The sequence below is a fragment of the Ostrinia nubilalis genome, chromosome 18 (genome assembly GCF_963855985.1).
Source record: "Ostrinia nubilalis chromosome 18, ilOstNubi1.1, whole genome shotgun sequence".
NCBI classification, from domain to species: domain Eukaryota; kingdom Metazoa; phylum Arthropoda; class Insecta; order Lepidoptera; family Crambidae; genus Ostrinia; species Ostrinia nubilalis.
The window spans coordinates 2287378-2308640 of NC_087105.1; the positions used below are offsets into that span (position 1 = coordinate 2287378).

General features: G+C 39.5%; 1 protein-coding gene across 1 annotated transcript; it reads right to left on the reverse strand.

Moving 5' to 3' along the window:
- Window positions 1–1499: 1499 nt before the first annotated feature.
- On the reverse strand, window positions 1500–21263 carry LOC135080349 (polyribonucleotide nucleotidyltransferase 1, mitochondrial). The gene is made up of 13 exons (XM_063975000.1): window positions 20962–21263; window positions 20403–20608; window positions 19817–20027; window positions 19147–19313; window positions 18283–18439; window positions 14646–14859; window positions 12609–12736; window positions 11819–12009; window positions 10045–10199; window positions 6525–6712; window positions 5806–5929; window positions 4907–5140; window positions 1500–2727 (listed from the first exon to the last, which is right to left on the reverse strand). Exons 1-13 carry the CDS (start codon window positions 21081–21083, stop codon window positions 2575–2577), a joined length of 2250 nt encoding a protein of 749 aa, XP_063831070.1. The 5' UTR covers window positions 21084–21263; the 3' UTR covers window positions 1500–2574.

A 21263-nucleotide genomic window follows, 5' to 3' on the forward strand; every position in this document is an offset into this window, starting at 1 on the left:
TAATTGATTTTGCAAAATCATATTATATCGAAGTATTTATTATTGGTAAATGTTAATGTATGTTTTAAATTCAATAAATTATTTGTATTTGTATTGTATTTGTATTATGTTTGAATAGCGTACCTGAACGCTTAAGTCTAATAAATGCCATTTTTATTAACAAAAAATATGAAAAAAACAATAAAAAAAGCATAATATTTTGATGACGTGTTGTTTATGGTTAGGTCTTGTCTATGACTTGTTAAGTGGCTTTGTAGCGGATTGTGTGCACTCGCCTTAGCAATAATAATATGGTGGCAATGGTGGCAGCTTTTAGTCAGTATGATCTCATACTTTACTGTGCGTTTGTGACTGATGTTATAGTAATGCCATTTTGTGATACTGGCCTTTACCAATTGCATTTTGTGCGAAACCAGAACGAATTTTTACCTAGATTTAGGTATTTATAATAAGAATGGATCTAATGCGTCGTCCATAATGAAAGTGACGTCATATTATGGTTTTGGTTTCGCGTAAAACGTATACTGTAATTAATATACATGTTGTGAATAATATACACAAGATCGCAAGTTCTTCGTGCGGTCTATATCATATTGCCATTAGTTAAGTCCCATTGATATCTGTTGCCACTGTATCGCTGTTCGCACGGTGTTAGGTATCTTGTAGTATTTCGCTCTGCACTGGGCATTCCTATTCGAATTAATGTATATTTTCATCGAATATTATAATGTAAATAGTCAATGTTAATTCGCTAGCAGGTGAACCTATAACAAAATGACGATTTTCCCCAATGAATTTTCAACTTTGTTTCTCTTAGAATAAGGTTGAAGTGATTTTGTTGTAGGTTGATGTGCCGGCGGTCGTCCTAATTGTAAATGTTAATGCTGGTAGTCACAACGAAAACAAAGACTGCAAGTATTAAAATGTGGAATTTGACATGTTAATTAATTATTACGGTTTTTTGTAATATTTTTTACGTATTTAATCGTTTAATGTTTAAGATTACTGTTATTAATTCCTTTATTTTTTGACAATCACTTGTTGTAGATGTTAAGTGTTCGGACACCGATGTATAAAAGAAATATAATTATATACAATGTCTGGGCACATGTCGCTTAATTTATTATAGAGTGTAGAGTATATTTTCTAATTGATTTGTATACAAAGTAGTGATGGGTCCTGGAGATGTAATGTAGTGCCTTTCGACAAAACGTCCTTTGTGATACAATATTTTCTTAGATTGTACAGATTATTTCTTTCAATATACAAATTTAAAATACATCCGAGTTTTAATTCATAAAACCAACCAACAGGAACTTATGCCCGTTTTCACCATCGATCCCTAATTTTTAAGTGACCCCTATGAAAACAAAACGCCTGTTATGTGTTACCATAAGGGTCACTTAAAAATTGGGGATTAATGGTGAAAACGGGCATTAGTCTTTAAAAAAACCAATATATTTAAGTATTTACAAGTTTATTTTTGGCAGTAGGTATCATTTAAATTATTAGCTAGAATTTTACAAATTAATTTAATTCATATTGTATTTTTTTACAGAAATTGTAAAACATTATGTAACACAGCTTGTATGTTTATTGTGTACTTGTAACAAATATAAAAGAAACAAATGATATATGTAACAGTACATACATAACAATTCTAACGACTCGCAACTATTGCTGCATTAAAAAATATTTATCAGCAAGCTGCTAACAACTTTGCAGTTCAAACAAAAAGTTGGTATTTACTTTTTTCGTCACATAATGGTTTAATCGCTCCATTATACAGGATCCATTTCGCTTCACCCAATTAAAAATTTAAATGTAATTGATACGGTTTTCTCTGTTTTACAGCCAATAAATGCTGAATTGAATACATAAAACCGATAATGAGGCGTTTAACAAAATGTTTTACGCTTCGGAGCTTTTCATGAGTCATTATGACCATAATGAGTGGCTAGAACAAATAATGACTAGGCAGTATTTCATAATAGTCATAAATTTCTATGACACAAGATTAAATAAGTGTGGTAGGAAATAGGTGTGAAATTATTGTAGTTTGTGACTCCCAAAGTGGCCAAAAAGTTGAAAAAAGGTGAGATACAGGCCAAGAGCTTCCTCGTTGGGGATAAAAAAAAATACAACCTTATAACAGAGACGTGTTGCAAACTTATTGGCTACTTTGGGTGTAACGCACGAACTACTTGACGCTGACTGTACATAATTAAAGCTTCATAATCATCTTTTTATAAGCTTGATTATATCAAAATTTTCCCCTACAGCAGTAACTACCAGTCCACTAAAGGTCATGATATTTATTTTTTGTGTTTGGAGTTTCATTCCTTTTTTTTTCCAGTTTTTTATCAGATCAAGTTACCATTCTGTTTCGTATTTTTTTAACAGACTTCAACAAGGAGGTTCTCAATTCGGTTGCTTTTTTTGTGAATATTATTTTTCTATACGCAATCTATTCAAGGCTTATCACGCATAGCCCCTTTTAGATCCGTATACACCAACCACAGTCACTTCAACACACTTCACAATAGTTCACGAGTTACATATCACAGCACATCACTAGCTCTTATCGAGTTTGCGTACAACGCCTGGTGGTGGGGACGCCAGGACTTTACGGGACAGTCGCGCCTGTCCCGATACGGGGTCCCGGCCGAAGTACTTCACTTGGATGTCGGAGCCCACTTCGAGGTTTAGCGCTGAGGGGTGCATTATCTGGGGACAGTTAAAATGGCGGTTATTTCAAACTTTACTGCAGAAAAGGGTGAAAAGAGTTGATGCTTAAAGCATTAAGCTGTCAACTTTTGGGTCATGTAAAAGCTGTGTTATTTGATTGTTTTTGTACGAAAACCAAATTGTGTACTTTCACTTGCATAATATGACAATTTAAACACCTGTAATAATACAAGGCACTTCATTTTGGTGCCACTACATCCAAAAACAATTTGTATACTTTACAAAAAATCGTTTTTAGGGTTCCGTACCTCAAAAGGAAAAAACGGAACCCTTATAGGATCACTTTGTTGTCCGTCCGTCCTTCTGTCAAGACCCTTTATCTCAAGAATGCGTGAACGTATCAAGCTGAAATTCACATGAAATACTCAGGTCTATTGTCCCTTTAAGCTGTGAAAATATCAAACTTCTAAGCCAAGCCAATCAAAAGATACAGCCGATTATGTCGATATTTTCAACAAATTTTCGACACTCGCAAAGGAATCAAAACCTACAGGATACTTCCCGTAAACTCAGAATCTTGAAATTTGGCATAAAGCATTGTCATATAATGCAAATATAGGAAAAATTGCGAAAATTACATTTTTTTAGTTATATAATATAATAAAAATATTTTAATAAAATGAAACTTACTACCTTATTTCTCACGAACGAATAAAGGTATCAAATTGAAATTTATACCAAATACCTAGATCTATTGTCCCTTTAAGAAGTAAAAAAATCAAACTTCTAAGTTAACGCGATCAAAAGATACAGCAGTTTATACCGACACCTTAGACGAATTTCCGTCACACGCTAGGGAATCAAAACCTACAAGGTACTTCCTGTGAACTCAGAATCTTGAAATTCGGCACGAAGCAACGTTATATAGTACAGATAAAGGAAAAATTGCGAAAATGATAAATTTGAAGTTATATAAAATTTAAAATATTATTTTTGCTTACATGACATAAAATATTTTTTTAATAATTATAAACTTACTACCTACCCTTTTTCACATGAACGCGTAGAGATATTAAAGTTGAAATTCATATCAAACACTTCTTAAATCTAATTGCCTCTAAACTGTGAGAAATTCTAAATCAACGCAAAAATTCAAAACGCTGAGGTAGGTACCTACCTACCTATAATGCAAATATAGGAAAAATAAATAAATAAAAAATAATCATACCGCATATTTTTTTTTTATAAAACTCCGGACTTTGACGTAATTTTGGTTTAAGTGAAATGAATGGTGTCCATTGGCATAGCTACAGGTTTTACCTTAGAATACTTGTTTTATATTTGTAGATAGTTACCCTGCCTAAAAAAAAACCCTAGCTACGCCAAAGCTAGCGTTATTTGATAAGGATCAGATATAAACACAAAATAATCTTGCGTGCATACCAATGTTATTTATACCATTTTGCAAGGGGAAGGGGATTTGTGGTTAGCCCTGACTACTTAAGGACAGGAAAAAATCAAATGATACCGCGAGCTAACTACGAACAGCGCCATCTATTGACAACCGTGCGAACTACGTAGTGTCGTTGCTCGGTGATAGGTGTTGCTGATTGCAGCTCATTGTTACAATACTTTTTATTAAAATCGGATTTTATTCCGGAGGTTTTACAATTTCTTACTACTTTCGCAAATCATTACAAATGAAGAAAGGAATTTACGGTGTGGTACCCTCAATGTACAATTAGATTTCGAGCGATACCACTTTTGGGCATTCTCCTTTTAAGTAGTTACTTTCCCCATTGTAATGTTATGAATTTCATTTTGCAATAAAAATACCATAGTTATGACTCGATTGTCGTAATAAACGAACTTTGTAAACCTTGCAGGTTTGTACGGAACCCTCGGTGCGCGAGTCCGACTCGCACTTGGCCGGTTTTTTTACATAAGAGAAAATTACGACGGACATCGTTCGTTAGTTCGTTTCAGCCAAATGACGTCCACTGCTGGACAAAGGCCTCCCCTAAGGTTTTCCACAATGAACGGCCCTGCGCTGCCCGCATCCAGGCTCTTCCCGCGACCTTTACCAGATCGTCGGTCCACCTAGTAGCAGGCCTGCCCGTGGGTGGGCCTCAGAAAGAACATGGACAAGACGACTGACTTCACACAAAGACAAAAAGGTATACACAGCAAAAAGAGAGAGAAAGATGAGACTATGTACCTTTCTGTGATCCAATTGTGAGTTATGCACCAACGCCGGCGCCATGCCGGGATAAAGCGTGACCATGACGCCTATATCCCTCACTTCCACCACCCTCGCCTTGTAAACCGCGCCGAATTCTAATTCCGGCGTGCGTTCGGCGGCGAGCCACGCCGCTATTCGGGCTTTAGCTTCGTCCATCGCCGTTTGGGAAGGCGCGAACACGCTGTATTTGATCTCGTCTATTGGTGTTACCTAGAATAACAAGTAAGAAATATTTACTCAGTGCCAGTTACCTAGATGTATCCCCTAGACAAAGTTGTGTTAGGCTGGTTTTAGAATCACGCTGACGCACGCTGACCGTCAGCGCTGACAGCTGAAATGTATGAAGCGTCGGCGCCGAGCGATCAGCGTCACTCAGGAACGTTCCCTTCAATTACATACTTGATTTGTCAGCGCCGACGATCAGCGAGCGGTCAGCGCGATTCTAAAACTAGCCTTACAATCCGTGACAGTTTTAATTTCGAAGTCGCTTCACGGGGCGAAGTATCGAAATAGAAACGCCGGAGCGAAGCGATTTCGGAATTACGAGTGTTACATTTTGTAACTTGTCTAGGGGGCAGGAAAGTAAGTGCGGAAGATAGCAAGTCTATATAAACTCAGTGTAAACTTATTATAGTTTAATTTGTGCTATTTTGTAACAAAAATGTGCGCTGTTCAGGCGACAGTACATGTAACAAAAAAGTGTGATCTTCAGTCCACAGTACAAGACTGTGTTATTCTTGACAAGGCAAGTATTGATCTGGTGTTAAATGTAGCTATCTTCAGACAAAATAGTTTTTTCAATCGCCTTGCAGTTCAGACATCACCCCTTACAAACATTTGCATTATGCAGACTAATCAATATAATAATAGTTTACCTGCACACCAGTTTCCACGTATAGTCTCTTCAGGTTGATTCCTCCCAGTCCGAGCAGTTTGGCCCTCTGGTGGACTTCCACCTCCAACTCCTCGGTCACTGGCATGTTCTCTTTGCGGCCTTGTCTGAAATACATTGTGTGATTTACATAAAAAATGGGTAGTCAGATCTTCAACGAATCCCCATTACGATCTAACGGGGAATCAATAAAGAAACATTGAAAACCCTAAAATCTGATTTCTATTCCCTGAGTTAATCATTGATCGTAAGAAGTATTTAAACTCTTTCTTAAACTGTAGGCCTTTTTTGGGCCACTAAGTATACGTACAACCAAACTGTGGAATGGACTGTCGTCTGCGGTGTTTCCGGACGGATACGACCTGCAAGCTTTCAAGAGGAGAGCGTATCTTTATCTTAAAGGCCGGCAACGCAGGTGCGTTGCCGGCGTTACAGGTGTAACGCCCCTGGGTCTGGGTGTCTATGGGCGACGGTAATCACTTACCATCAGGTGATCCGTCTTCTCGTTTGCCTCCTATCACATAAAAAAAAATTAATTGTTCGAAGGCGATAATAGCCCAACGGTGAAGGAGTCGAGATCTGAGAAACGCTGGTACGAAGCCTGTCGCTGGAAATAATCCAGTGAACCCACTCGTAACACAAGCATATTTAGCATTAGCTTAGCACGAGAGGGTCCTTTATAAAAATAAATAAAAATCTCACCTGGGTTTGTCAATGCACTGGTTCATAATATCAATGATCTTGGCCTTCGCATCACAAGCTTTCTGCACAGACTCCATGACAATCTTCAGAGGCAGTCCTGGGATCTTGATGTCGGCTTGCAGCGCTGTGATGCCTTTCTTGGAGCCAGCTACCTTGAAATCCATGTCGCCCATGTAGTCTTCTATACCCTGGAGATTGGAGAAAAAGTAGGTTTAGAATAGGGCTACAAGTTTCTGGAAGGTATTAGAAATCTATAAAAAGTTTACCAAAGGCATGTTTAACATTGTTTATGTGAAATAGTTTTTTAGTTATGAGGGGGACAAAAGTGGCTCCAAATGGTTCGTGTAATATTACACACGGTGCTGCTCGCCAGTTCTGTTATTACTACTAACTTGGCCTGACACGCTACCGCGTGTCTAGATGTGAATTTGTACGATCCAATGTAGTTTACCAAATAAGTTGAGGACCTTGAAAAATTACCCTAGGTGTGCGACAGGGCAGGGTTTAGGAGACTCGCTGAGTTTTTGGAGAATTTGATACTACACGTAATACTGTAACTACCTAAGAAGAAACACATTTTTAAATATTAAATGATTATTATTTAGTGTGATAGTTTTTTGTCACGTAACAATTAGCAAGGCCTTTGTTTGGTGAAGTGTGAGTCTTTTGTGAAGTGTAACAAGACTCGGCGGAGTGTAACAGTCGTTAATTAAATACATTTACAGAGAGTAACTGTCTTCGCTGACATTCGGAGCCAATAAAACTCAGGTTTAATGAATATTTCGTATTATTTGAAAATGTATTACAATAGTGCGTATCGCGCGGCGACTGGAAGGTAAGTGATTTTGACAGTACAAAATAGTATGAAGTTTAAAAACGCCTGCGACAGAGCAATAGCAAACAATTACATGTATTAGAAATTACGATTTAGTTAGGAAAGGAAGTTAATTGATTATTTAATTATTATAAGTTATGCAATTAAGTATTAGAGACGCTTGATAGACGGATTGAGCCGCAACAGTAGCATACTATTTTGTATAGTGCACCTATGGCTGTTGGAATGTTAGAGCCTTTTATAATATGTAACAAGGTTCTTTGTAGAGTGTAACACAACATTTTGTACAGTGTAACATTTCTCATTGTGGAGTGTGACATTGTAACTATGGCTCTCTGCATTTGACCGGACCTGTACTACTCAATGGGGCTGCTATTAAATGTGTACATTCATTTGTACAATACTACGTCCATCAGCGCTATAGAGCCGCCTCACACCATAACCTGACTGAGAGCTCGACTCTAAGCTTCACACTAAAGTAGCCTTAGTATGTTACAGTGCTATTGGTGAATAAATTGAGTTCTATGTCAAGGTTTTTTTTTACAGAATAACAGTGTTCTTTGTAACGGTGTCAAGTTTGACTGTCTTTTGTAATTTGTAACATGGATGATGATGCAATGTGCCAAGCTTTTTAGAGGTGTGTAACAGAGCCATTTGTAAGAGTAAAAAGGCTCTGGGTGGAGTGTAAGAGGGGCTTTTGTGATGTGTAACAAGGCTCTTTCTGGAGTGTAACACGAGCTTTTTGTATAGTGTAACTATGTTAGTTGGTGGAATGTTAAATGGCCTGTAGTATTGTCCAACAAGCTCTAGATGCAGTGTGACAGAGCCTTGTGTAACTATAGTTATTAATTAAAATTGACAGAGGCATTGGTCCTGTGTGGATCATGATAACAACACATTAATCGTCAGCAGCAGACTCACTAAGAAATCGGTCAGTATTCTGTAGTCGGTGAGGGTCGCGCCGTCGTGGCGGAACATCAGGCCGATGATGACCATGACGATGTCCGCTGGTTGGAGTGTAAGAGGGGTTTTTGTATAGTGTTACTATGTCAGTTGGTGGAATGTTACAGGGCCTTTAGTACTGTCCAACAAGCTCTAGAAGCACTGGCAGAGGCATTGGTCTTTTCTGTGTGGACCATGATTACAACACATTTATCGACAGCAGCAGACTCACTAACAAATCGGTCAGCATCCTGTAATCGGTGAGGGCGGCGCCGTCGTGGCGGGACACCAGGCCGATGATGACCATAACGATGACCGCTGGTTGGAGTGTAAGAGGGGCTTTTGTGACGTGTAGCAAGGCTCTTTCTGGAGTGTAACACAAGCTTTTTGTATAGTGTAACTATGTCAGTTGTGGAATGTTACATGGCCTTTAGTATGTCCAACAAGCTCTAGATGCAGTGTGACAGAGCCTTGTGTAACTATAGTTATTAATTAAAATTGACAGAGGCATTGGTCCTGTGTGGATCATGATAACAACACATTTATCGCCAGCAGCAGACTCACTAACAAATCGGTCAGTATCCTGTAGTCGGTGAGGGCGGCGCCGTCGTGGCGGGATACCAGGCCGATGATGACCATGACGATGACCGCTGGTTGGAGTGTAAGAGGGGCTTTTGTGACGTGTAGCAAGGCTCTGTCTGGAGTGTAACAGAGCTTTTTGTATAGTGTAACTATGTCAGTTGGTGGAATGTTATATGGCCTTTAGTACTGTCCAACAAGCTCTAGAAGCACTCTAGAGCCAAGTGTAACCATAGCTCCTAATGAAATTCGGCAGAGGCATTGGTCCTGTGTAGATCATGATTGCAACACATTTATCGTCAGCAGCAGACTCACTAACAAATCGGTCAGTATCCTGTAATCCGTGAGTGTCGCGCCGTCGTGGCGGGACACCAGGCCGATGGCCGCTGGGTGGAGTGTAAGAAGAGCTTTTTTTGTTTAGTGAAACTATGTCAGTTGGTGGAATGTCTTTAATACTGTCCAACAAACTCTATATGCAGTGTCACAGAGCCTTGTGTAACTATACCTATTAATGAAATTTGGCAGAGGCATTGATCATGATTACAACACATCGTCAGCAGCAGACTCACTAACAAATCGGTCAGTATCCTGTAATCCGTGAGTGTCGCACCGTCGTGGCGGGACACCAGGCCGATGGCCACGCCGGCCGCGGGCGCCGCCAGGCCCACGCCCACGTCCATCAGCGCTAGGGAACCTCACACCATAGCCTGAGAGCTACACTCTAAGCTTCACACTAAAGTAGCCTCAGTGTATGTGACTTTTAAAAGCTTATTTGCAAAATAAATGAGTTTTTTTTGTTTTATTGGTGAGTAAATTGAGTTCTTTGCCAAGGTTTTTGTTGCGGAATAACAGTGTTTTATGTAACGGTGTCAAGTTTGAGTCTTTTGTAATTTGTAACATGGTTGCTGATGCAATGTGCCTAGCTTTTTGAAAGCGAGTAACAGAGCCTTTCGTAAAGTGTAATAAGGCTTTCTCTGGAGTGTAACAGAGCTTTTTGTATAGTTAAGTGTAAGAGGGGTTTTTGTATAGTGTTACTATGTCAGTTGGTGGAATGTTACAGGGCCTTTAGTACTGTCCAACAAGCTCTAGAAGCACTGGCAGAGGCATTGGTCCTTTCTGTGTGGACCATGATAACAACACATTAATCGTCAGCAGCAGACTCACTAACAAATCGGTCAGTATCCTGTAATCCGTGAGGGTCGCGCCGTCGTGGCGGGACACCAGGCCGATGGCCACGCCGGCCGCGGGCGCCGCCAGGCCCACGCCCGCGTCCAACAGCGCTAGAGAACCGCCGCATACTGACGCCATGGAGCTAGAACCTGGGACAAATACTTCATCATTATCATCAGGTTTATCTTAACTGGATGATTTAAGATTTTATCATCATTATCTGGACATTAAGGCGCCACTGCAAGAATATGATCGCCATTTAATTTACGCAGAGCAAAATGGGCTATAAAAAGTAAGTCAACAGACTAAGTACTTATTAGGGGGTAATTATGTAAATAAAGAAATTTCATTTTATTTGATTTGATAGTTCGTGGTCACCGCTTGAGAACTTCCTCATCGTTGGACTCCAGCACCTCGGCAGTGAGTCTCAAAGCTTTTCACCACCCGCCGTCATAGTGACACTCGCCATTTCATTCCAGAACCTCGGTAGTGACATAGCTTTGCACCACCGCGTCATAGTGACACTCATAGTTTGATTCCGGCACCTTGACAGAGGGTCACAGCACAGTACTGCACCGCCCTGGCATCACAGTGACACTCACCATTTGACTCCAGCACCTCTGCAGTGAGCCGCACGGCGTATGACAGCGGCGGCACTATAACTAGCCGTAACTATAACCTGTGTTTTTTGTATGGAGTTTGACAGACTTTTGACGTTTGCAAGCAAGATGGTGTAACCCAGCTAATATCTTCCTCACCGTTGGACTCCAGCACCTCTGCCGTGAGCCGCCCGGCGTAGGGCAGCGGCGGCACCAGCGGCAGCAGCCCGCGCTCCGCCAGCGCGCCGTGGCCCGCCTCGCGCCGCCCCGGCCCGCCGCGCGCCCGCCGAGCCCGGCGCGTGCGAGGGGACTCGTAGTGGAGGAACAAGTTCTTTAAAACCAACCTTTGGCATTTTGACAGAGGCCTTCCCCAAGTATTTTAGAACGACTGGTCCAGCGCTGCTCACGAATCTCTTAGATCGTCAGTCTAGCGAGTGGAATGCTTGTCTACCTTTGGCCTTCGGACAAAGGTCTTCCCCAAGACTTTTTAAAACGGTTGCTCCTGCCTTTCTCCTGGTGCTTATTACGACTCACTAGATCGTCAGTCCATCGAGTGGAATTCCTGTCTACATTTGGCCTTCGGACAAAGGTCTTCCCCAAGAATTTTTTCGACTGATCCTGCGTTGCTCTCCTGGTGCTTCTAACGACTCATTAAATCGTCAGTCCATCGAGTGGGATGCATGTCTACATTATGTCTTCTAACTAATCCATGGTCCACTGGAGAACATTTCACCGTTGGACTCGCATTTCGACAGTGAGTTACATAGCTTTGCACCGCCCGGCGTCATAGTGACACTCACCGTGGTCTTACGTTGCTAGCGTCCTGATGCTTCTCACGACTCTGTAGATCGTCAGTCCACCGAACGGGATGCCTCTGTACACACTACGTCTTCTAATCCATGTTCGCCACTCGAGAACTTCTTCACCATTAGACTCCAGAACCTGAATTTTGCAGTGAGTCACATAGCTTTGCACCGTGTCACAGTGACACGCACCATTAGACTCCAACATCTTGGCAATGAGTCACATAGCTTTGCACCGCCTCGGCGTTACGCGAATGGTCAATCCATTTGACTCTAGAGCATCAGCAGTGAGATAGCTTTGTACCGCCCGGCGTCATAGTGACACTCGCCATTTCATTCCTGAACCTCGGTCATAGTGACACTCACCGTTGGACTCGAGTACTTCTGCAGTGAGCCGCACGGCGTAGGGCAGCGGCGGCACCAGCGGCAGCAGTCCGCGCTCCGCCAGCGCGCCGTGGCCCGCCTCGCGCCGCCCCGGCCCGCTGCCACGGCCTACCTCTCCCGTCGCGTATGACGGGAACTCGTAGTGAAGGAAGAAGTTCTTCTCTTTTATACCGCTGCGAAACGTAAAAGTACAGTTTTATTTTATTTTTGTCACTTTTTATTTGAAATTAAGCATTTAAAAAGCTCCTTTAGCACTATATTTAGCTGCATTTCACCTGATGGAAAGCGATAGCCTCGCTAAGTAAAAACTGTGTTACGACTGTGAACGTTTGGCCGGTACACATCTTCCAACGCTGCGATTTCTAAGGCGTTGTAGTAAGGTTAATTTTGCAATGCTAGGTATGGATAGACTCGGCGCATTCGGTACTTGTTGGGAGCGTAGTGTACGAGCGACTCGCAGATAAAATTATGTTATGTTTGAGAAATACATTTTTTTTATCATAAACATTTCAACCAATGGTAATACTGCACTTGACAAGGCTTTTAGAGGTGAGATTGTCTTTGGTAAAGTGTAACAGGGCCTTTGGTAATGTGTAACAAAAATTTTTGCGAACTGTAACATCGTCATTTGTGGAGTGTAACACAGTGTAGTGAGTGTAGATAAAATAGTGATTGAAACTGTACTTATCTATGTATGAATATTAAAATTAATTACCCCTTGTTATGCAAGAGTTTTATAAACTATTGTTATAAAACTACCGTGAAAGCTTACCTAGTTAGCATAGTGAGTGTGTCCATTTTTAGAGCGCTGTCGGGCGAGTCGAATGCGACTGTGCATAGCACCTGGGTTTGCCCGCGCTGAAACACCGCGCTGCCATGCAGAGGCTCGTACAATGACACCTGAGAAGCACATACCACCACAGAATAATAATAAGTACTACGTACAGAAGTTTTACTTCGCGAAGATATTTAAAAAAATGTATGCTCAATGTCATTAACAATATGGTGTAATTTAGCCTGTCTCAAGAGTCAAGCACCATTTTGTTGACAAACGTCAGTGATCGAAGCTATAGGGCTGACTTCGGTAAAATGATGTGACGTGAGGTGCCAAACTGCGGAAAATGGCGGAGGAAATACATGATTGTCATGAATAATATTAACTACTTATTTACCTCTCAGTGTCTTGAGGCAACTTAAAAAAGTACATTCTGTGTTTTTATTATTATTAGGCAGTTAAATACTGCACAGTATTTAGTACACCATTTTCTAAATTTTCTTCCATCATACACAAGAATACGCGTGCGTGAGTCAATGTTCGCTCGTATGTGAGGCCTTGTCGAATAGTATCCTGTAGGTGGGCCATCGTGCGTGTTTTGTTTTCGATGTAAACTCGCGGAGATGAACAGGCCTGATACCACGTTAATGGCTCACATCCATTACTTTTTCTGTCTTGTATTCCAGGTGCGGGTGCCGAATTCGGATACTCTTTTTATCCGACTGCGCCAGAAGGAGGGTTAATTAAGATTGTGAACGACTGCATTTTATGAAAAAACATTCAGTGCACGTTTTTTTGGCAGTTGCTTGAGAATGCAAAAATTATCGGCCGTTCCGCACTCTTCATGTATTAGAGCTATCACTTGATACAACAAACAAACAAACGCCCGTTTATTTACTTTCGAGTATATCTGTCACTGTCGCTCATGATGGCATCTTGCTTTGTAAGAGAGAGATGGAAACATTCGAACTACCGCAGGACTTTTGGTAATGACAAAGCTGTAGTATGAATGCGGAGGTTACTCACCTCACAGCTGATATTCCTCAAGTCGTCCAAATGCCGTCCATAGCACCTCACGTCAGTCTCAAAGATCATATCCCTGAATATCTGCTTGAGGTTCGCATTGAACGCGTCCTGCAGCTGATTGACGTCCGCTTCCGTAGGTGGAATTGTGTAAAGCAATCGTTATCATTTGACAGTTCATAACGTACGATTATTCTGTCAAACGCTTCGTTTAACTGACTTTATCGTACGTTATGAACTGTCAAATGATTACGATTGCTTTACACAATTCCACCTCAGATCGCGGAGCTGGTTTAAGCACATTTCTTCATCGCTCTACTCAACCGTTTCCACTGAAGGTGAGCAGAGACGAGACAAAAGAATATCTGGTAAACCTCTCGTGGTAAGCTAAATATGCTTGTGTTATGAGTGGGTTCGAACCTGCGGTCCTCGGATCACGAGTCAGCCAGTGCGACGCCTTCACTGTTCAGCTAAATATTGTCGCTTCGAACACATCTTGTCTCCTCTCTGCTGTGATGAAAAACGGCTCTTATGTTCTACGCTTGTAGCATTATATTTAGTACTCACCTCACAACTGATATTCCTCAAGTCGTCCAAATGCCGTCCATCGCACCTCACATCCGTCTCAAAGATCATATCCCTGAATATCTGCTTGAGGTTCGCATTGAACGCGTCCTGCAGCTGATTCACGTCCGCTTCGGTATCGCGGAGCTGGTTTAAGCACATTTCTTCTCCGTTACTCCTCAAGCAGATACTCAACCGTTTATACTGAAGGTGAGCGGAGACTAGACAAAATAATAACTAAAAATCTCGAGCTAAATGCTTGTGTTATGAGTGGGTTCACCACGATAGTCCTTTCGCAGCGGGGTTGGCGTTCCTCGGATCACAAGTCAACCAGTCTGACACCTTCACCATTCAGCTATAGTCGCTTCGAACACATCTTGTCTTCCCTCAGCTATGATGGGAAAAACGACCTAAAGTGCTTGACTGTAGCGTGTATTTTGTACTGACCTCACAGCTGATATTCCTCAAGTCGTCCAAGTGCCGTCCATCGCACCTTACATCAGTCTCAAAGATCATGTCCCTGAATATCTGCTTGAGGTTCGCATTGAACGCGTCCTGCAGCTGATTGACGTCCGCTTCGGTATCGCGGAGCTGATTGAGCACGGTTTGACGGAGTTCTGAGACCGCTACGTCGCGTGATATCTTGTCGTGGGTGTGGTCACTGGTGGATAAAAGTAATATTTGAAGCTATTATAGACATGTTTTGCTGGGCTCTCTGTTATTACAAGAAGGAAAACCGAACATCACTCGGCAGGTTATTGTAAAGCTAAGCGTCCACATGTCGGTATCGTACGCATCGGACGTGTCGCACGCAACGGATCGTATTATTATTTATATAGAAACTCATATAGGGTCCTTCTAAATCAGCTACGTTCCGTTTAATGGGAGCATGTATACGTCACACTGAATACGTTCCCAAAGTTTGAGCCAAAAATTCAGGCTAGTTTCCGAGATAATTAAGGAAACAACTTCATTTCTTATCAACCCAATACAACACCCTGTTCAGCTGATTCACTACTACACTGACAAAAATCCGCACGCACACGAGCTTACGTAATGGCCGCCATTGCGCTTGTGCTGCTGTTGGGCCACTGGCCGCGAACACAAGAGTGCCGCCGGACGACGGACCGGGCGCCACACAAGCTATTCTAGGGCTACTACTAGTTATTTAAGGAATTAAATTAAGCAGAAAATTAAAATTAAAATCTTATGTGGTAAGTACTTATTTAGTGGCCTTAATGGAATGATGTTTATTCAAAAGTTCGTTAAAATACTTTTGCGCTTGTAAAAATCTTTCATTTCAAACGAAGCAAAAAAGTTAGTTGCCGAAATCAATGACTTATTTTTATGCCATACACAAATGGGATAGTTACCATGACTATGAAATTTAGAATTACGGTTATTATTACGATAAAGCAGGCACATTTTTCATGTTAATTTTAATCGCTTAATATCCCCTTAGCAAATTAAATAAAAATGTGATTCGTAATTGACTCGATCATAGCAGAAACTAAACGCTATCGAATTATCTACCTGTGATTATCGGCAGTCTTTAGTATTCCGAAGTAAATAAGTAAATAATTGTTCCCAACTATCAATTTTAAACTGAAATAATAATCATTAAAATCATCGTAGAAACAAAAAAAAATTATAAAAGTAAATAATGATAGTTTTATTATTATTAAGATTAGAAAGAATTTTGGAGTTGACATCCTTATTTATGCGTGGCGGAGTCGGTGGTATCAAAGACAGCCGTCCCTCACAATAGCCGACCGCGCTAGTGTTGTAAGAACCTCGAGTCTTTAAAGTCTTTATTTTGAGACTTGAGTTTATTTTTAAGACTAGGACTCGTTAGTCACATGAATAAGGGAATAATTGAGTCTTCCGAGTCCTTTCGAGTATTTTAAGTTCTTTGAGCTAGACTGAATCATGACATGAACTTGAGTTGGTGTATACTAATAGGCAATAATGAGTGATTTCATATCATCATCCGTATGTTATATCCTAATTGAAAATAAAATAAATCGCACAATACAAATGTAATATCATAAAATTGCATTAAACGCAAATAATCGAATCAGAAGTATCCATCTAAAGACTGACGATTTTCGTAATCAAAAAGTTAAAACGGTCCAATAAAATAATAAACACACAGTCTTAATTCATAGCTATTTTATTTTCTTCAAACTTTTAATAAGTAAGATTCCAAGACTCGAGTGTCGTATCGTACAACACTAGCCGGCGCGCAGCAAACGAACTTTTAGACACGTGCCGCCGCCTTTAGACACGTGCCGCCGGCCGCCGGCTAGCGCAATGTACACTCACCAAAATAAAATTAAGAAATGCAACAAACTTTTTTTTACTATTCAAATTAAAATTGTGTTTATTGTTAAATCACAGGTACATAAGATAGGTCATAAATAAATACCAAGTTGGAACGGAAATGATTCGGAAATTTTATTTAACTAATTAGGTACCTACCTACCTCATCTACTTTTCTATTGTAATAGAAATGATGACATTAACGATTAATTTAAGAATGGACTTTGATTTAGGATAAATGGAATATCAATACAAACTAAGAATACAAACAAATTGAAGAGTTTTATTTGCTTCAATAGTCTAATTTAATGTTTCTAAATAATTGACTAGGCCATTGAATTACCTTCACAAAACAATAAGTTCGATTAATTTTTAATTATTATCTGTTATAGGATATTTTACCATGAAATACTCAACACCATAATTTAGATTCGAATATTCGAATCAATTGAAATCGAAAGCAAGCAGATAAAATAATAAACAAATAAGTTTCTTTTTTGTCGTCGACTGTACGCTTATGCCAACTTTTCGGCTCTTGCTTTGGCGGCGTCGGCGTCTTTGTGTCAACAAAAGGCGTGCGGCTTGTCGGCATTTGTCGGCGCGTGCGCTTTGATTTAATTCAGTTTTTGATTAGCTTTCTTGTGTGAAGGTGCGTTTTGTAGTGCTCGTGAAGTGAACTATGACGCACAGATGCACAAATGCAAATAAATTTACTAAGACGCGCCTTAAAAATCATGGCCTTTGCTGGTTGATTTTTCGATGGTATCGTGAGTCCGTTTTACTGTGATTAACATAAGATAATAAGGATAGACAACGATATGAGAGTAGGCCTGCAACATTAAAGTGATAGCTCGCCCAATCAGTCGATCAGCTAATCGGCTATCAGCTGTGACGACTGCTGTGAGTTGTTATGACGTGAGTGTAAACAACAAAAAAGTGTGCAGTGGTAGTGAGCGTTGTGTGTGTTGTGTCTCGTGTTCCTGTGCAGAATGAATACACTACAGCTTTGTTGTGTGAGTAAAAAATACAGCATGTTCCATTATGTAAGACGAAATGAATTTTTATTTTTGTTAGAAAATGTAACTTTGTAAAATCATTATAAAACACATACTCAAATTTGGTGAACTTGTTCAGTGTACCGTATAGATGCCCCCATTAAAAGGAATGTAGCTAGTTTAGAAGGACCCTGTATAAGTGCGTCCACCTGACCGCATCGTACGCATCGCACATCCGATACGATGTGTTGCGTACGATACCGACAAGTGGACGCTTAGCTTTATAATGATTTATTTCCGCACTAAGTGCAAAAAATTACCTCATGTAACTTGCATGAGCTTATGAGATATCTATGAAAGATTTTTTTATCCATGCCGCGACTTGAAAAAAAAAAGAAGTAATGAGTATGGGGGGCTTGGGGGGTTTCTGGATTTCAACAGATTATGTTTGTTTAGCTCCTGATTTGAAACTCAGTCTTCTCACATTTTTATAAGTCTAGTAGTATAGTAGTCCAGGGCTAAAAAAAAGTAATTGGTTTTCAATCATATCTTCACAGCATAAGGTTCAAATTGATGTGGTCTCTGTGGATGCCAGAGCCTGGTTAAGGGTTAACATCCCATCATCTAGTGATATAAGACTTTTTATATTATGTACAAGGGTTTTTATTTACATAATTTTATTTAGGCTAAAAATATCAGAGGACAGTTCTGTTGTGAAATAGCAAGTGTAACACTTACTGCATTGAGCAATCAGTGTGTATTCTTACCTTAATATTTCCCTTATTTTCATTGAAGACAGTGTTTTGATCGACTCCACTATGCTCTGGTCCAGCGGCGCCTGAGTTTCGAACTCTCTTTTCATCTTGCCGTGGTCCTTTTGTAGCTTTTCTATCGCTCTCACTATGTGTTGAGCTTCTTTAGTTCCTGGACAATAAGAGACAAATTAGATTCATTAGTTGTCAAGTGTAAAGAGGATACTTAAGACTCATACATTTCTGTTGCAAAATCGCATAAATAATATATCAAAATTACAGAAGGTGCAGTAATTTTTCAAGCTATCGTGGCCTCAGGCCTGTATTCACCTAAGAACCTAAATGTAAATGTCTAATAAGTGAACTAAGTCTGTTTCTGTAGACCAATCAAATACAATTACGAAACTAACAAGTCCGTGTGGTACTTAAGTTAGTGCAACAGAAACAGACACAATGTATCTTTCTTTAATATCTGTTTAATAAGCACTAACTTACATAATAAGTATGGATACCTAAAACACAGGCAAACATTTTTGCTTAGTTTAGGTATACTACCTTAATTAACATATTATTGTTACTAACCAAATAATTTCATAGTCCTATTTAAGTTTCTTGTATTTAGGCTAAGTTTTTATTCAATAAATTTATCTTATCTTATCATTATCATTAACGGAAAAAAATTGGAGAGGGATCAGAGTTCATTATAAAAGCCAGCCTAATGCAGCAGCCGCTACAAAAATTGTCTGTAAACCTTTTTTTACTTTGTATTTGACTTTTTTACTTAAATTACAGACTGTAGACTAAAAATAGTATGGTTATTAAATAGTTTTTTTTAACATAATTTAATTGGAAAATAAAATAAAAAACTTACATTCATACCTAATTTGATGGCCCTCAGTAGATCCTGCTGCAAGATATCCGACGCGTTCCCCTCCAGCATCACAACCAGGTTGCTCTTCGTAGCCACCACCACCAAGTTCAGGATCGACTTCTCGAGGTCTTTGCGCGTTGGGTTCACTATCACTTCGTTGTCGATTTGGCCTACCCTGAAAATAAAGAAAAGATAATTAAAGGTAAAAACTATGTATTCCATTACAATATCCCATCAAACCTCAAGTGGTTGCTTATGACAGCATGAGAATTGATTATCTGTGGTGACTCAATTTATGGGGCTTGAAGGGATAAATAAAGAAACAAGAAATTCTGAGAATTGTTAATTACTGCAAGATAAAGACATAATTAATTACTTATCAAGGACTGAACAAACATTTTCTTTATTTCCTTATTTTGTAATGTTCTTTCAGATACGAAGAAACATAAATTGGACTAAATAGACATAATAAGGCCTTTATGACGAAACGAAAGTTACAATAGCTTGGGACTGCTCCCTTAATATTAAAGTTTAATCAGATTTAATTTAATTTGATACTGAATTAAGTTTTGAGCCTTTTGTCGAAAGACTGGTGGCTCGAAAAGTCCCATATAGAGTTGTTCCAGACATTATAGTTTAGTAAGAACATTGAACACCTATTTGGCTAATATGACTAACCTCACAGCACCAACAGGTCCATTCCACGGCACATCGGACAATGCCAAAGCAGCACTGGCAGCGTTTATAGCAATCGTTTCAGGAGGATTCGTTGCGTCAACCGCCAACATGTTACAGACTATTTGCGTGTCATAATTGTAGTTTTGGGGGAAGAGCGGTCGTAAAGACCGATCAATCAGTCTTGAGGTGAGGATTTCTCTTTCTGTTGGACCTGTGTTCAAAAGAAAACATTACATTTATTAAGATGTAAGTCCTTGCAACAACTTAGTTTCTAAATAAGAACCCTGTTTTTTACTTTTAATTTATTGCATTCAGAAACCAAATTGGATAAGGTTGAGCAACATTATAGTTTTTAAATAAATGTACTTAAGGGCTGATTTTACCATTGTAGGATAACTTTTAACTGAATATTCTTCAGAACTTGTAATATTTCCCATTACTGAAACTGTCAATGTGCCAAACAATAAGTTTCAGTTAAAAGTTATCTGTCAATAGAAAAATGGGCTGATTTGAAGTTGGAAAAAAGTTAATCTAGCATAATGTTATGAAGATGAGATGTAGTTTGACTGTGGTCTATCAAAATTACCAAGTTCTCTTCTCAGAAAGTTGGTAGGTATTCTTCCAGCAGCAGCTGCCTTTTGTCTGTAGTCCACAACAAGTGGTAGAAACGAAGCAGGACTCTGCTTCGCTTTTGACACCACTGTCGATAGAACACTGGTGTTCCCGAGTGTGGCCACACATGCCCCGTCTGCGAAGCGTGCGTAGCGCCCATGGGAGAAGTTTAAATTTAATCTGTAAGGTAAAATGAACGTGTTTTTGAAAATACTCCTTATTCTTAGAAAAATAAAGGTATGTAAGGTTTTAATTAATTTTTAAAGAACAGTATTCAGGATCATTATGTTGCTTAGATACTCTGTTATATCATAATAAGGACTTATTATGGCTATTTTTACTGATTGTAGGTAATAGTTGTGTAAGCTACTCAATTTGAATATTGGCCAAGCCATGATGCTAAAAACGTTTCTATCATTAAAATTATGCGTTATATGTATATGCAGATTGTTTATATGCATGGGAAGTGAACTCAAGGTAATAATGAAACATTCTTGGCTACAAAACATAACCTATCATAACCTCAAACTTACCCATTAGAAAAAGAAACGTCCATTTCTTTGGCGTTGGTTTGTGATGAGAAATAGCGGCAGTGATAAACGGATTGAGCCCTCAATTTAGGCAAAAGTTTGTAATGTTTCGACAACATTTTCATAGAATCTTTTGAGTTTCACATTCACTAGAATAACACTTTTTTACTATTTCGATTTTTTGATGATAAATAGCAATGAATATGTTGTAAGATGTATGGTTTTTCTTTAATATTTTTCACAAAATATTCACGAAATAATTTCAGGAACAAAATTATAATTAATCAGCTGACTGACAACACGGA